At 43.1% G+C, this 15,937-nt stretch overlaps 2 protein-coding genes and 1 non-coding gene across 3 annotated transcripts in view; all 3 read left to right on the top strand.

The window, feature by feature from the left end:
• LOC141212728 (uncharacterized) overlaps positions 1 to 15,013 on the top strand; it is a 68,161-nt gene extending 53,148 nt beyond the window's left edge. Inside the window, exon 8 of the mRNA XM_073665035.1 lies at positions 11,453 to 15,013. Coding sequence (XP_073521136.1) covers positions 11,453 to 12,355 — 903 coding nt within the window. The 3' untranslated portion in view covers positions 12,356 to 15,013. The remainder of the gene's footprint in view (positions 1 to 11,452) is intronic.
• LOC141212721 (oocyte zinc finger protein XlCOF7.1-like) lies at positions 1,237 to 7,224 on the top strand. The gene is made up of 5 exons (XM_073665029.1): positions 1,237 to 1,249; positions 4,596 to 4,753; positions 6,566 to 6,715; positions 6,845 to 7,021; positions 7,105 to 7,224. Exons 1-5 carry the CDS (start codon positions 1,237 to 1,239, stop codon positions 7,222 to 7,224), a joined length of 618 nt encoding a protein of 205 aa, XP_073521130.1.
• LOC141212754 (U5 spliceosomal RNA) lies at positions 8,675 to 8,793 on the top strand. The gene has a single exon (XR_012282404.1). It is a non-coding gene; the product is annotated as a U5 spliceosomal RNA (small nuclear RNA).
• Positions 15,014 to 15,937: the final 924 nt, after the last annotated feature.

The raw sequence follows: 15,937 nt of genomic DNA, 5'->3' as shown, positions 1-15,937 counted from the left end.
TTTGCTACCTTTAGGACATCTCCTGGGGTGGCTGACTCAACATCTGGTCATACAGCCAATATCGCATCCTTGATTTCAGTCCGTAACCCCTGGATAAAGGCGGATACTAACAGCTGGCAATGAGTTTTAGTATGTAAGGAGAACCCAAGGTCCTTATAGACCTGCATAAGGCGCCCATAAAACTTCTCAGCCGACTCTCCCTTCTCTTGAGTGACATCTGTGAGGGTAGTGGATTGATCAGCCAACTTATCCTGAGCCCATATTTTAAGGGCTTGACAGAAGTCAACCCCACTCTCATACGTATTGGTGTCTAATGCTCTATTATATGGGACAGCTGCCTCTACCATGGGATAATATCCTTCACCGGCTTTTACACGGAGCAGGTGTAAAAGATCTTGCCTTGTTGTTGAATATATCTCTCTATTTGCGGCCATGCCCCTGTAAAAAGCCACTGGGGAATGTTCGGGATCCGGGAGACGGTTACACAGAGTATCTGTCTGTACTGGGGTAAACGGGGTATATTTGGGTGGGCTGGTATTGTGGTCCGCTTCCTCCATTTCCTCCATCTTTGTGAGAGGGGGTGGAGCTGGAGGGAAATCAGCATGAGTACTGATTGTTGGGAGATCTTGGAGGTAGGGGAACACTGGGGGAGACCAGATATCGGGTTTGATTAGTTGAGCGGCATAATAAACGAGATCCCTGTCGATGGCCAAGAGTCTTATCTCTCTCAATTTAGTTGGATGCGTGGCGATGTATTACTTTATACCCCCGACTATTATTTTGGCTGCGTCTTGTTTTGGATATCCAAAAATACCGGTGGAAATAAATGGCAGGGCTAGGGTTGGGACCGCATGAAGCTGTGATGCATATGCTATGGTGTTTTGAATTGTGTCTGTAAGCAGGTGTTGTGACCTGGGTACATCCAGGGGATCATATTTTGTAATCGTTGGATGTAGTTTGTATTGTAGGCCCCCCAATACGACATATTTCTGCAGCTAGCCCCCCCCCCCACCATGCTGTAGTTTTGCATTTGCTGCGTTTACAATGATCCCAACTTGCTGTTGCGGTGTACTCCCCATGCCTATTCTCAGTATAGTGGAAAATTCCGAAGGACCATTCAGCAAAACAGACGCCACCTCCTGGTACTCGTGTCCATGTTCTATTTCCCCAGTTTGGGAGAGGGTGAATAGGGTAGAGTTCAGAGGTCCCTGGGTCTCCCCGAATGGAGTGTGGACCATGGCGGGAGCAGGTGGGGGCAATGGTTCATAATACCCACCGTCAGCGTTAAGTAATGGGAAGGTTGGTGCTACAACACTGGGTCTGCGTGTTCCACAATTATAACACGTCTCGCGCCATCCCGGATTGGTGACCCAACACACTTTACAAAGCCAGCCATCTGGGTTATATGGTGGTGGCTGGCCACCAGTGGGAAGTGCAGGGTATTTAATCTCCTTAGGTATAAATTGCTCAGTTTCCGGATTCAGGGGCTGGGGTACGGCTACATTTGTGGGGGTAGGGGATGCTTCTTTAGGGGCTTCAGATTCAGTTTGTGGACACATAAGTTGGGAAGGGGAATCTACTTCCTCCTCTACCTTTTCCCCATCAGCTTCATTTTGTAGCACAAAACAGCCAGTCTTTGTCACAGTGCTAGATAATTTTACTTTCTTGACATAAAGATAATTGAAATAACCAGGCTCCTCCTCTATTTCAACATATCCATCACCACAAATCTCATGTGCAACTTTCTTAAACTTTTCAGCATCTTCCAACAATCCACAGTCAACTAATCTTCCCCTTTTCTGCCGGATTCCTTCGTCCCACAATGAAGGCTGAAGTCTCCCCTCCACGGGAAAGTTTAACAACTTAAACACTTTTGGTTCATTCTTAAATGATCTTTTCCCCTCTCAACCGACCATGATAGTCATCACATCCTCTCCCTCCTGAGGGGGAGACACTTTCTTTCTGCTCCACAGAAACATTGATTAATCACTGCACTGCTGCCTTTCGACTGACAAAGATCCTTGATTTGTGCACAGTATGAGTCCGGCCGGCCTCAACTGTTCCACTGACTCGCCCCTCCCTTCGGGGAAGTCACGTACGGTACTAGGTGAAAGGAGGAGAGCTCGCGTCTGCAGCCCTCCGGACACTCAATATACTTATATCTGTGTGCGTGTCCTACCCAATCTTCGATCACCTGCCGCGACTGATACTAATAGTGTTCAGTCTCCTAAGAATCTTTGTCAGAAGTTGAGGAAGATTCATACAATATTCACTTGTCAATCCGAGGTGGTACTACTTTAAAAGTTATCAATATCAGACCCCTAATGGGACTACACCCCTATAGTCTCACCTTTGACTATATCCAACCAAGACATCCAGACATACTGCAAACAACCACGCACCACGTGGAAACCACGCCAAATGGTCAGTATCACTAGTAAAGAACTCGGGCACTTACTGTGGCTTTTGTGGGGGATGATCAGTCCCAATTCCAGTGGGGGAGGCCGAAAGCAAGTCTCTCTTTGTGGACGTCCAGAGGTGGTGGGGCGTCCCTGGTTAGGGATCCGAGTCACGGCACCAAGCTGTTGAGGGAGGGCAGCAATGACCCTTCACGGTTGACCAAGTGAGTGTCAAATTATTATGTTACAAGGTTGATGTAAAGGACATATCGATATTCATGCTATAGTTACTTCATTTTGTGCTAGCTTCTAAAATGATGTTATTATTACACCTTGCATAGCATACATTCTTTCATTCTTTTCTCCTGCTTCACATGCAATTTTCTCACAAGAACCTTTTCTCTCAAGAACATTCTATGAAACACCCTGCTCCTGTTATCTATCTAGTCTGAGCCGGGATGTATAACCTTGCAACTTTCCATCATGTGCCGAACTAACGATAATATGACCATATGTGTGTTTCTGTAATAATCGTACTAACATTGGTTTAAGCCTGTAGTACGGCTGTAGGTGATTGGCTATTGATATACTCAAAACAATATATAATGCTAAGTAAAATAAACGGGATTAGAGATTCTCCGAACAGGAAACAAATACACAAGCCGGGAGCTGAGCACAGAGGACTGAACCAGAGGAGAACAAGGCTGTATCTGGCAGCTTCCGGCAATATGCTTCCAGCTTTAGTAGGGTGTGGTGCTTTCCAGTTGGCTGAAGCAGGGAGCAGATTACTCCAACTGGACAGCACACACACCCGTACTGCCAGACTGGATAGTACTAATGGTCCCAGGCACCCTAATCTTAGTGGCTTGACAGAGCCTGCGCCGCCCAGGGCTTCTGGTTCTGACGTCTCCTCCATCACCAGCGCCGCCTGCAGGATGAATAAGGCGGCTTCTGGAGAGAGAAGCAGACATCGCAGGAGCAGATCCCAGAGGAGATGGGACACACCATTTGCAGAAGCCCTAATGTGACCAAATTGCAGAAAACAAGAACAGTAGAAATCCTCATAAAGGGACACCATTTTGGAAATTATAGAGTAGTGACTATTTTGACTCCACAGGCACTTTCCGGAAATTAGCACGCAGTGGATGTTGGAGAGTGAAAATTACAAATATATAATTTCATTACCCAACACATAGTGCCCAGATTGTGCTCCAGGAGACACACAGCATCAATTAAGTGGGTTCTTCTCACTATAGTAATGTCAAATACATGGATGCTAAATGTGGCTTGGGGGCACTGCAAGGCTTTGAAGTGAGGGTGAGATTTGACTTTGGAAGAGTGGATATTGCTGGATTGGTTTATGGAAGCCATGTTGCTTTTCAAAAGCCTTTGAACCACTAATAATGTGGAAACCTCTGGTTTTCCATTGACAGATGATGGATCTGAGTGGGGACTTGTTTTTTGTGAGATGAGTAGAAGTTTTTATTGGTATTATTTCACCTACATAACATTGTTTGGTGGCTTTTTATTGCATATTTGGGAGGCAGAATTAACAAACAGTTGGACACTACGATCCACTGGTTCATCCTATGAGGTTTTCTATTAGTCTGTGAACTGTTATTGTCTTGGTGAATAATGACGGCTAACATAGGGCAAAATTAAAAAAAATCACAGAAAAAGATACAGCCTTACCAACACCAAATCATATAACAAATGCACTAGCAGGATGCCACAGACCCCCATGATAAAGGTGGGGGCAGCGCAGGTGCAAAATACTGATGAAGCAACCACTCACAAACCGACCAATTCATGGAGGGGGTGGTTGCCTAGTATTAAAGATGCACACAGATGAAGCTTGCATAGGACGCCAGTCACACAGGTAGGTGTGATGCAGTGTCTGGCTTAGGATAGTGATGATGCCCATACTATTACATCAGGAAGGCTGCCCAGCACTATATAAGTGCACCCCACATGGACAGACACCCCAGTACACCCAACCAACACTAAAATGCTAATGCATTTGTTATCTGATTTGGTGTTGGTAAGGCTGATTTTTTTCTGTGATATGTTTTCTTGGTAAATAATGATACTTTTACATAAAGTACATTTTTATGGAGAGTTTAATTAGAAATATTCAACAATATAAATTTTAAGGATATGTTATTTATAAATAATAATTGGTTTTATTATTGGCAGATGTCTGTGCCAGGAGATCAGAGGGACAGCTGACATCTTCAATTTTTAAATCAGATGATCTTGAGATCCCGCAGGATACAATTGAAGTGAATGCCATTAACCCAGATATACCATCATCCATTCACTGCAAAGATCTGTCATCTGGTCATTTGAAACAGGTTCTGTCTTCTAATTCATTACCGACTACTAAGGAAAATCAAAGTCACAAAATAAGCATTAAAAAACAAATTGCTCCTAAAACAAAGAAGCCATTTTCATGTTAAGAATATGGAAAAAGTTTTTCCCTCGAAAAGTCTTTTCTTGGGCTGTGTGCCCACTATGCGTTTTCCAAGCGTTTATGCTGCGAAATTTCCGCAGCATAAACGCTTGGGAAATGCTTGGTAATCCGCCCCCAGGGTCCCCAATGACAAGCCGCAATGTCAATGCCCATGCTGCGGATTTTTCCGCAGCGTTGATGCTGCGCTCAAAAATCCGCAGCATGTCCATTCATTTTGCGGACACGCAGCGTAATCGCCGCCATTGACTTGCATTGAAACGCATAATATCCGTGTCAGTACATTTGTACACACGGATATTATGCGTTTCTATGTGCGGATGGTACCCAAGTCTGGAGAAGAGGAGACTCTCATCCAGACCTGGGTACCATAGAAACTGTAAAAGAAAGAATTTAAAATAAAAAATGAAGTTTATACTCACCTTCCGATGTCCTCCCGGTGTTTTGTCTGCTCCGTCCCGTCTCTTGCAATGGTCGCGCTGTTGTGAAGGACCTGCCATGACGTCAGAGTCATGTGACCCATCACATGGCTCAATGACATCACCGCAGGTCCTTCACAACAGAGCGAGCTGCCCAACACACCGGACGCAACGGAGATAACACCGGGAGGACATCGGAAGGTGAGTATAAACTTATTTTTTTTATTTTTTAACATTCTTATTCTTTTTTTTTTAACTAACTTGGTCACACTACTATAAATCCATGCTGGTTGCATGGATTTATATAGTGTGAACAAGTTGTCAAGCACTTTTCCAAGTGATGCTAAAATCGCTCGGAAAAGCGCTTGATAACCCGCATGCAGAAATGCATGCAAAGACGCTTGACAAACGCTTCTACCTGGCGGGAAAAACGCATGTAAAAAATGCATGCGTTTTTCCTGCCAGGGAGAAGCGTAAAAAATATGCAGCATTTCTGCATCGTGGGCACATAGCCTTAAACATGAAAACATTCACACAGCAGAAAATAGATTTTTTTGTTCCAAGTGTGGGAAGTTTTTTAACCAGTAATCAAATCTTGTTAATCACCAGAGCAGTCACACAGAGGAGAAGCCATTTACTTGTTCAGAATGGGGAAAATGTTTTACAGAGAAATCAAGTTTAATCAAACATCAGAGAAATCACACAGGGGAGAAGCCTTTTTCCTGTTCAGAATGTGGAAAATGTTTTAGCCGAAAATCAGGTTTGGTTAAGCACAAGAGAATTCACACAGGGGAGAAGCCTTTTTTCTGTTCAAACATGAGATCTAATGTGATAGAAGATTACAGTCCGGGGAAGACGGGAAACATTCATATAGACGGCTGGTGGAGATGTAGTCAGTGAAGAACTCTGGCTAAATATGTTTCAAGAGCCGTAGTAGAAGATGAAGATGTCCTCCTCATGAAGTAGTTATTTCTCATGTCACGTGTAATGAATATTTCCTGCAGTATTGCTAATGCCGATTGCAGTGTCTGTAAATGAGAGGAGAATTAGCTTTATGGCAGATGAGTCTTTGAGAAATGTGTTCAGCTACAGACTCCAAGGAAGAAACTGCGTGTTATCTGTGTCCTAAAATATATAGGTTTTATTAGTATATGTAAAGAAGAAAACTAAATACTGTAAAATAATAAATCTCATATGTTTCCCTTATTATCTCCAGTAATTGTATTATTACACAGGATTTTTATGATGTTACATCTGCTCATCATCTTCTCATTCAGGTCCCTACAATATCAGATCCTCTCAGTGAAGATCTTCTATTTAAGAGAATTTTCCTAATGGACCCATCAAAGATGGATTTGGACAGAGACAAGATGGCGGAGGGGATATTACACCTCACCCTAAAGATCCTCTTCCGTCTTACTGGAGAGGTGAGAGATTCTGATGACGTCCCATTACATCATTCTTATCTATGGGAATAACAGATGAACAGAACTGGAGAGGTGAGGACTCTGGAAATGTCTGTAGTGAGATTTATTTATATGTCTTTCCATAACCAGGATTACATATTAGTGAAGACCTCTAGTGAGCGCTGTCAGGTCCATGTGTCTGAGGGATGGGAAAGACCCCTGAGCCCAATCACAGGGCCTCCATCTCACCCCTTCATACATGATGACATCAATGACCGGAAGATCGTAGAACTCCCCTACAAGATGATTGAGCTGCTGACTGGAGAGGTGACCGTGCTGGGAATGCTGGGACATTATACAGTAACGCTATGAAAGGATCGGGGGGATGACGGTATCATTGTATGTGTCAGGTTCCTATAAGATGTGAGGATGTTACTGTCTATTTCTCCATGGAGGAGTGGGAGTATTTAGAAGGACACAAAGATTTGTACAAAGACGTCATGATGGAGGTTCCCCAGCCCCTCACATAACCAGGTAATGGACAGGACTAAATACACACGGCCTATAATTATCTGTATGTAAAGAATAAATTCAGTCCCTGTATGTGTTTCTTCCAGATCTATCCAGTAAGAGGACAACACCAGAGAGATGTCCCCATCCTCTTCTTCCACAGGACTATAAACAAGAAGATCCCAGTGTTCCTCAGGATCATCAGGTAGATGGAGAGAAGGTGTCATGAGATCTCCCCTATGATGTGTAGATGGCTGTGAAGGTCTTGTGCTCAGTCTTGTTTTATCCACCAGTATTATGTGTTTTCCTTTTGTGTAATGAGAACGGTGAAGATGGCAGGATTAGAGCTGATCATAGATGGGACTTCTGCATCTGTTTGTGACTTTTACAATATTTGTTTCAGGGTGAAGATCTGACCCATATTAATACTACAGAGACATATGTGAGGGGTGATGAGTGGTGTAAAGAGGAGATTCCTACATATGACTACCCAGGTGAGTAGTAACCACTAATTGCTGAGAAGTTACAGATTCTTCTCAGTCACCGGCTGTGGCTGCTTTATCGGTTGTGTAGTCCGGCCGTATCACAATCGTGTGATCACCATTTTGCCTCTAGACCACAACATTCTCTTCCACCCAAAACTGTTCAAATGATTTTGGGCATTGAAACCCTTTTCCATAGAACTTACAACCTGGAGGATCCACCTACTCCCTGTGATTAGGAGACGTTACCTGCCCAGATCTGTAAACCACAAAGCCAGAAAATCACTTGAAGAATAATATTATGATGGGCCTGTAAGAGAAAGCGGAGGGTAATGATGCTGTTGGCTTCCTAGATCCCTGATATCTTATTGGATGAATCTACCTTCTCTCCATTCTGTGCTGCTGAATGTCCTCATATGGTTCCTACAAGACCAGGTCCAGTCTTTCTGGCCAAACTTCACATTTATGATCTACAACATTAAATGTGCAGTGAGGGCCAAGTGTGAATTTCTGTACAATAACAAGAGTTTCCCTTTATCCTGACTTTTCAGTTTCTTTTAAAACCGACTAACTTCAAACCAGATTGTGATAAACTAAACAAAAAAAACCAAAACATTACACCTGTGCCATGATATATCTCTAAGCTAAATTTAAGACACCTCAGCTCTGCACTATTATAAAAAGTTCTCTTTGAACGTCTAATATTTCTTCTTGAAACTCCTCTGACAGAAAATATTGGCCCTTACGATAGTTTAGATTGCCAAGAGCCACCGAGCCCCATACTCTAATTACCCCAGAGAGGTTTCACCACTACTTACTCATTTTTCTCTGATGAAGACTGTTGAGTTTGATCATTTCAGTAGATGTGTTATTGTCTATACTCACAGTTTTTACTTTAGTAGTTAGTGCCCAAAATACTCTGATTTAACCCCTTCCTGCAGCCAATTTTGTGTTCCTATCTGGGCCCATTTTTCAAATCTATGGAAAAATACTCTGGCTTCTCTTCAGAATGTAAAAATCTTTCGCCTTTTGCTAAAGATTTCCATGGAGAGAAGCAAAACTGAGTTTTGTGAAGATATTTTTTCAATTTTTTTTTTTTTTAAACACAAATTGAAAGATTGCCGGGAATTTTACTTTGATTTTACACAATGTCTGCAAAACTGCTGAATGGTTTGTGGTATCGGGGTATTTATATTCTGAGCGTTGACTAAATGCTTTTGCTTTTTTTTTTACCCTTAACTGAAGGATGCTCCAAAAATGGAAAGAAAAAAACAACCACAAAGAGCTGAAAAATGGAGAGCTTCATCTGCTCCCCCAAACCCGCTATGTTATTAAACCACTAAACCCGTTAAAGAGGTTATGTACGGTTTGTCCTGAGGAAGGAGTCGGTGGTCTCTGAAACGCGTAGACAATTAACCTACATTTTTATCCATAATAATGCTTTGTCGTGACTCCAGAGAGCGCAGAAACAACTTCCTTTCCCAGCACCTATCTCTGACATTTTTCAAATCTGACGTGTGTAACTTTGGAATTCTTCACAAAGGATAATAGGAAACAAATTGACCTTACAAATAATATTCCAACTTCTCTTGAATCTGACAATACCTTGTATGCAATTGTACACTACTGTCTGGGCACATGGCAGGTTAAGAAGGGAAGGAGCGCCATTTAGCTATTTGAATGCAGATTTTGCTGGGATGGTGTGCAGACACAATGTATTGGGGACACTGTTCGTTGTCACCTGACAGCTCAAAAGATGGCTACCACAAACAGGCTTAGCGCTATCTACTCCATTTTCCAGATCCCAGGGTTTGCCTTGCTCATCATCCTTTTACCCCCTCTACATGGATTTGGACTTAGACAGAGACCCCCCTAAGCTTGGGCCACAGTGTTACCTAATGTTCTGTGGTGTGAGATGGCAAGAAGAATAGTCAGATAGCCGGGTCAGAACATGGAGGTCAGAGAAAATACAAAATCACACAAGAGTAGTCAGTAAACGGGCCGAGGTCACAACAGGAATCAAATACACAAGCCGGGAGCTGAGCACAGAGGACTGAACCCGAGGAGAACAAGGCTGGATCTGGCAGCTTCCAGCAATATGCTTCCAGCTTTAGTAGGGTGTAGTGCTTTCTAAATGGCTGAAGTAAGGAGCAGATTACTCCAGCTGGACAGCACACACACCCATACTGCCAGACTGGATGGTGCTACAGGTCCCAGGCACCCTAATCTTAGAGGCTGGACAGAGCCTGCGCCGACCAGAGCTTCTGGTTCTGATGTCTCCTCCATCACCAGCGCCACCTGCAGGATGAATAAGGCGGCTCCTGGTGACAGAAGCAGACGTCACAGGAGCAGATCCCAGAGGAGATGGGACACACCATTTGCAGAAGCCCTAATATGACAAAATGGCAGAAAACCAGAGCAGTAGAAATCCCCATAGTGACTCCATTTTGGAAATTATAACCCTCAGTGAATTAATCTATAGGAGTAGTGACTATTTTGACTCCACAGGCACTTTCCGGAAATTAGCACGCAGTGGATGTTGGAGAGTGAAAATTACAAATATATAATTTCATTACCCAACACATAGTGCCCATATTGTGCTAAAGGAGACACACAACATCAGTTAAGTGGGTTCTTCTCACTATAGTATTGCCAAATACATGGATGCTAAATGTGGTTTGGGCACACTGCAAGGCTCAGAAGTGAGGGGGAGATCTGACTTTGGGGGAGTGGATATTGCTGGATTGGTTTATGGAAGCCATGTTGCTTTTCAAAAGCCTTTGAGCCACTAATAATGTGGAAACCTCTGGTTTTCCATTGACAGGTGATGGACCTGAGTGGGGACTTGTTTTTTGTGAGATGAGTAGAAGTTTTTATTGATATTAGTTTTGCCTACATAACATTGTTTTGTGGCTTTTTATTCCATATTTGGGAGGCAGAATGAACACCATGCTCTACTGGTTCATGCGATGAGGTTTTCTATTAGACTGTGAACTGTTATTGTCTTGGTGAATAATGACGGCTAACATAGGGCAAAATTAAAAAAAATCACAGAAAAAGATACAGCCTTACTAACACCAATAATCGTACCAATTCATGGAGGGGGTGGTTGCCTAGTATTAAAGATGCACACAGATGAAGCTTGCATAGGACGCCAGTCACACAGGTAGGTTTGATGCACAGTGTCTGGCTTGAGATACTGATGATGTCCATACTGGGTAGGAAGGCTGCCCAGCACTATATAAGTGCACCCCACATGGACAGACACCCCAGTACACACAACCAACACTAAAATGCTAATGCATTTGTTATCTGATTTGGTGTTGGTAAGGCTGATTTTTCTGTGATATGTTTTCTTGGTAAATACTGATACTTTTACATAAAGTACATTTTTACGTAGAGTTTAAGTAGAAATATTCAACAATATAAATTTTAAGGATATGTTATTCATAAATAATAATTGGTTTTATTCTTGGCAGATGACTGTACCAGGAGATCAGAGGGACAGCTGACATCTTCAATTTTTAAATCAGACGATCTTGAGATCCCACAGGATACAACTAAAGTGAATACCATTACTCCAGATATACCATCATCCCTTCACAGCAAAGATCTGTCATCTGATCACTTGAAACAGATCCTGTCTTCTGATTCATTACCGAATACTAAGGAAAATCAAAGTCACAAAATAAGCAATAAAAAAGAAATTGATCCTAAAACAAAGAAGCCATTTTCATGTTCAGAAAGTGGAAAATGTTTTACAGAGAAATCAAGTTTAATCAGACATCAGAGAACTCACACAGCGGAGAAGCCTTTTTCCTGTTCAGAATGTGGAAAGTGTTTTAGCCGGAAATCGTGTTTGGTTAAGCACAAGAGAACTCACACAGGGGAGAAGCCTTTTTCCTGTTCAGAATGTGAGAAATGTTTTAACCAGAAATCAGATTTGGTTAATCACCAGAGAACTCACACAGGGGAGAAGCCTTTTTGCTGTTCAGAATGTGGGAAATGTTTTAAAGATAAATCAGATTTGTTTAAGCACCAGAGAACTCACACAGGGGAGAAACCTTTTTCCTGTTCAGAATGTGGAAAATGTTGTAGCTGGAAATCAGATTTGGTTAAGCACCAGAGAACTCACACAGGGGAGAAGCCTTTTTCCTGTTCAGAATGTGGAAAATGTTTTAGCCGGAAAACAGAATTGGTTGAGCACCAGAGAACTCACACAGGGGAGAAGCCTTTTTTCTGTTCAGAATGTGGAAAATATTTTAGCTGGAAATCAGGTTTTGTTACGCACAAAAGAATTCACACAGGGGAGAAGCCTTATTCCTGTTCAGAATGTGGAAAATGTTTTACCCGGAAAACGGAATTGGTTGAGCACCAGAGAACTCACACAGGGGAGAAGCCTTTTTCCTGTTCAGAATGTGGGAAATGTTTTAGCCGGAAATCAAGTTTGGTTAATCACCAGAGAAGTCACACAGGGGAGAAGCCTTTTTGCTGTTCAGAATGTAGGAAATGTTTTAGCCGGAAATCAGATTTGGTTAATCACCAGAGAAGTCACACAGGGGAGAAGCCTTTTTGCTGTTCAGAATGTGGGAAATGTTTTGTGAAGAAATCATCACTTCTTAGTCACCAGAGAACTCACACAGACGAGAAGCCATTTTCATGTTCTTAATATGGGAAAAGTTTTACACGGAAATCAACTCTTAACAAACTTCAGAGAAGTCATACAGGGGAGAAGCCTTTTTCATTTTTAACCGAATATTGTATCTTCATAAAGGGGTTGTCCGCTACTAGGACAACTCCTTCTCATTCCTCATGTTTGGCCTTGTTAAAATAAAAACACTCATACGCACTTCCTGTTCTGGCGCCGTTCCATTGGTGTCACAACTTGCGTTTCTGTAAGGCTGTTACATCACACAATCCTGCTGCCAATCAACGCCACCTTCAGACGTATTGTACATCAACAGGGAGGACATGGCCTGGACATATCACCAAGAGAATGCACACACTGAGAGTACTCTCTTCAGACCGTGTTCTTGGCGGAATTATAAGCAATTTACAGCCTCAAACATGACTTTCGATATGGGAAAGAAAGAAGAGATCAGAGGTTAATCTGAGGTCCTCCACCTCTGTCAGCATGTCTGGTATGCAGAGTTTCTTATGGAAGGTCTTATCTTCCTGCTCCGGAGCTATTACTGCCTCACCTCAGCATGGAAAAAGAAGCAGTCTTAACCCTCATGATGCCAGACAGCTCCAGCCTGTAAGTGACCAAATTAAGACAAGTCGTCATTACTTAAACAAACTAAAATATTTTGCGGAGGACCTTATCACTGGAGGTGACTTTAATTTTGTCTTGGATCCTTCTTTAGACACGTCCCTGAGCTGGAGTCACCAATCTAAAACACAAACAAAAGCTTTGCTAATTGTGCTTTGGTCTCAACCGGTCGATGTATGGAAGATACTACATCCAGACGTAAAGGATTATACCTATTATTCTCCTTTACATATTATGCATAGCCATATAGTCCTTTTCTTAATTAGCTGTCACTTGCCTACATGGCAACCTACATCTCAGGTAGGAACTGCTGTTTGGTCAGATCATGCTCCTGTATATTGTAACTAGCTATTGAACCCATTCTACGCCCGGGTGGCGAGCATTTTTATTGGTATATGGTCTCCCATGCTGGTATGTGCTGCCCCCCTCCTGGTATTTCTGCTGCCCCCATCCTGTCCCCACCATCCTATCCTGGTATGCATGGCACCCCTCATCCCCAATCCTGGTATGCATGGCACCCCTCATCCCCAATCCTGGTATGCATGGCACCCCTCATCCCCAATCCTGGTATGCATGGCACCCCTCATCCCCAATCCTGGTATGCATGGCACCCCTCATCCCCAATCCTGGTATGCATGGCACCCCTCATCCCCAATCCTGGTATGCATGGCACCCCTCATTCCAAATCTGGCATGTATGGCCTCCTCATCCCAGAAACCTGGTATGCATGGCACCCAATCCCTCATTCTGGTATGCAATGCACGCCTCATCCCCAATCCTGGTATATATGGCTCCCTCATCCCTATCCTGGTATGCATGGCACCCCATCCCCTATCCTGGTACGTATGGCACCACTCATCCCTATTCTGGTATGCATGGTACCCCTCATTCCTATTCTGCTATGCATGGTACCCCTCATCCTGGTATGAATGGTACCCCGCATTCCTATCCTCGTATGTATGGTACCCCTCATCCCTATCCTGGTATGCATGGTACCCCTCATCCCTATCCTGGTATGCATGACACCTCATCCCTCATCCTGGTATACATGGCACCTCTCATCCCAATTCTGGTATGTATGGCCTCCTCATCCCAGAAACTTGGTATGCATGGCACCCAATCCCTCATCCTGATATGCATGGCACGCCTCATCCCCAATCATGGTATATATGGCGCCCTCATCCCTATCCTGGTATGCATGGCACCCCATCCCCTATCCTGGTATGCATGGCACCCCTCATCCCTATACTGGTATGCATGGCACCCCTCATCCCTATACTGGTATGCATGGTACCCCTCATCCTTATTCTAGTATGCATGGTACCCTTCATCCTGGTATGCATGGTACCCCGCATTCCTATCCTGGTATGTATGGTACCCCTCATCCCTATCCTGGTATTCATGGTACCCCGCATTCCTATCCTGGTCTACATGGTACCCCGCATTCCTATCCTGGTATGTAGGGTACCCTTGGTCCCTATCCGGTATGTATGGTACCCCTCATCCCTATTCTGATATGCATGGCACCCCACACCCCCCAATACTGGTATGCATGGTCCCCTCACCCACTAATCCTTGTATGCATGGCACTCCTCATCCCTATACTGGTATGTATGGCACCCCTCACCCCCCCAATCCTGGTATGTGTGGTACCCCTCATCCTGGTATGCATGGCACCCCATTCCTCATCCTGGTATTCATGGTACCCCTCATCCCCCAATCCTGGTATGCATGGTACCCCTCATCCCCCAATCCTGGTATGCTTGGTTCCCCTCATCCCCCAATCCTGATATGTGTGGCCACCTCACCCCCCTGGAAGGGGGTGATCGCTCTTGTACTATCTGTATTTGGGATACAACTTCAGTTGGAACCTAAAATCTGTATCCTAGGACTCCTGGGAGAGGACGTAGATCCAGACTCCCATATGGCAATAGCTAGCTCAGGAATATTATTCCAAGCCAGAAAGTTGTTGGCACTACATTGGATAGACAATTCTCCCCAAACGATAACAGAACTAAAATCCAGGAAAAATAACACTCTATGCTTGGAAAGTGGAGCTTATACTAAAGGAACGCTCTCAAGAAATCCATACAAATATGGGAACAATGGCTAAATACACCAGGTATTGCTTCAAAGAACCTTCACAGAAATACTATACTGGATCGTTTGTCCATTTCCTTATAGTAAACCAGGAATTTATATCCTTATACCCAAGGTGTCAGCAAATAATAATTGTCTCAGTCCACACAATTGTCCCTTCTTAGATATATTCTTTTTCTTTTGCTGTCTCAATAGGGAAAAAAATAAGCAGTCATGAAGTATTCAGATATTTATGTGCAAATTACTGTTCCAAACCATTGTACTATAGAGCGATATTGGGATTTATATCATTGTAAACCGGTTGTCGTATTGTTTACTGGTTTTTCTCTTTATTTTTTTTTGTCACAAAGTTTATTTAAAAAAAACAAATGTTGGTAATTCTTTGTTTTGTTAAATAAAAATGATCTGATTGAAAAAAAAGAAAGGAGCGAAGGTCTTTACTAGATCAAACGTATACAAAATGCCAAGATCACATGTGAAGATACTCGTACGAATTCACAAATAAATGTGGTCGCTCATTGGCAAGGAGGTTACATCCACACGTGTAAAGGACATACGTATCCAAAATAAAAGGGGCCCCCGGACAACAAATTCATAACCCCACTGACCTAGCTAAAGCATTTAGTTGCTTTTATAGTTCGCTATATAATATTCATGGACAATACCACGACATACCACCTAATATTCTTGAAACTAAAAATGACAAATATATTATGGACACTGCCGTTCCTTCCTTACAGACCCCTGAGGAGGAGATACTAGACCAAGCTTTCACTGAACAAGAGATAGGAGAAGCCATTAAATCATTCCCTATCGGGAAGAGCCCTGGGCCAGATGGATTCAATAATAGATTTTATAAGATGTTTGCACCTCTGTTAT

This window comes from Phyllobates terribilis, unplaced genomic scaffold (genome assembly GCF_046119375.1).
Source record: "Phyllobates terribilis strain yellow unplaced genomic scaffold, ASM4611937v1 Scaffold_183__1_contigs__length_3771566, whole genome shotgun sequence".
In the NCBI taxonomy this organism is placed as follows: domain Eukaryota; kingdom Metazoa; phylum Chordata; class Amphibia; order Anura; family Dendrobatidae; genus Phyllobates; species Phyllobates terribilis.
The sequence above is the reverse complement of the archived record's forward strand: the minus strand, read 5'-3'. Positions and strand labels throughout refer to the sequence as shown.

What these genes read in the sequence shown, in the direction of transcription:
- LOC141212721 (XM_073665029.1), top strand. An exon ending in CATCTGGTCATTTGAAACAG is followed by an intron (nt 4,754 to 6,565) that starts GTTCTGTCTTCT and finishes CTTCTCATTCAG; the next exon opens with GTCCCTACAATATCAGATCC. An exon ending in TCTTCCGTCTTACTGGAGAG is followed by an intron (nt 6,716 to 6,844) that starts GTGAGAGATTCT and finishes TTCCATAACCAG; the next exon opens with GATTACATATTAGTGAAGAC.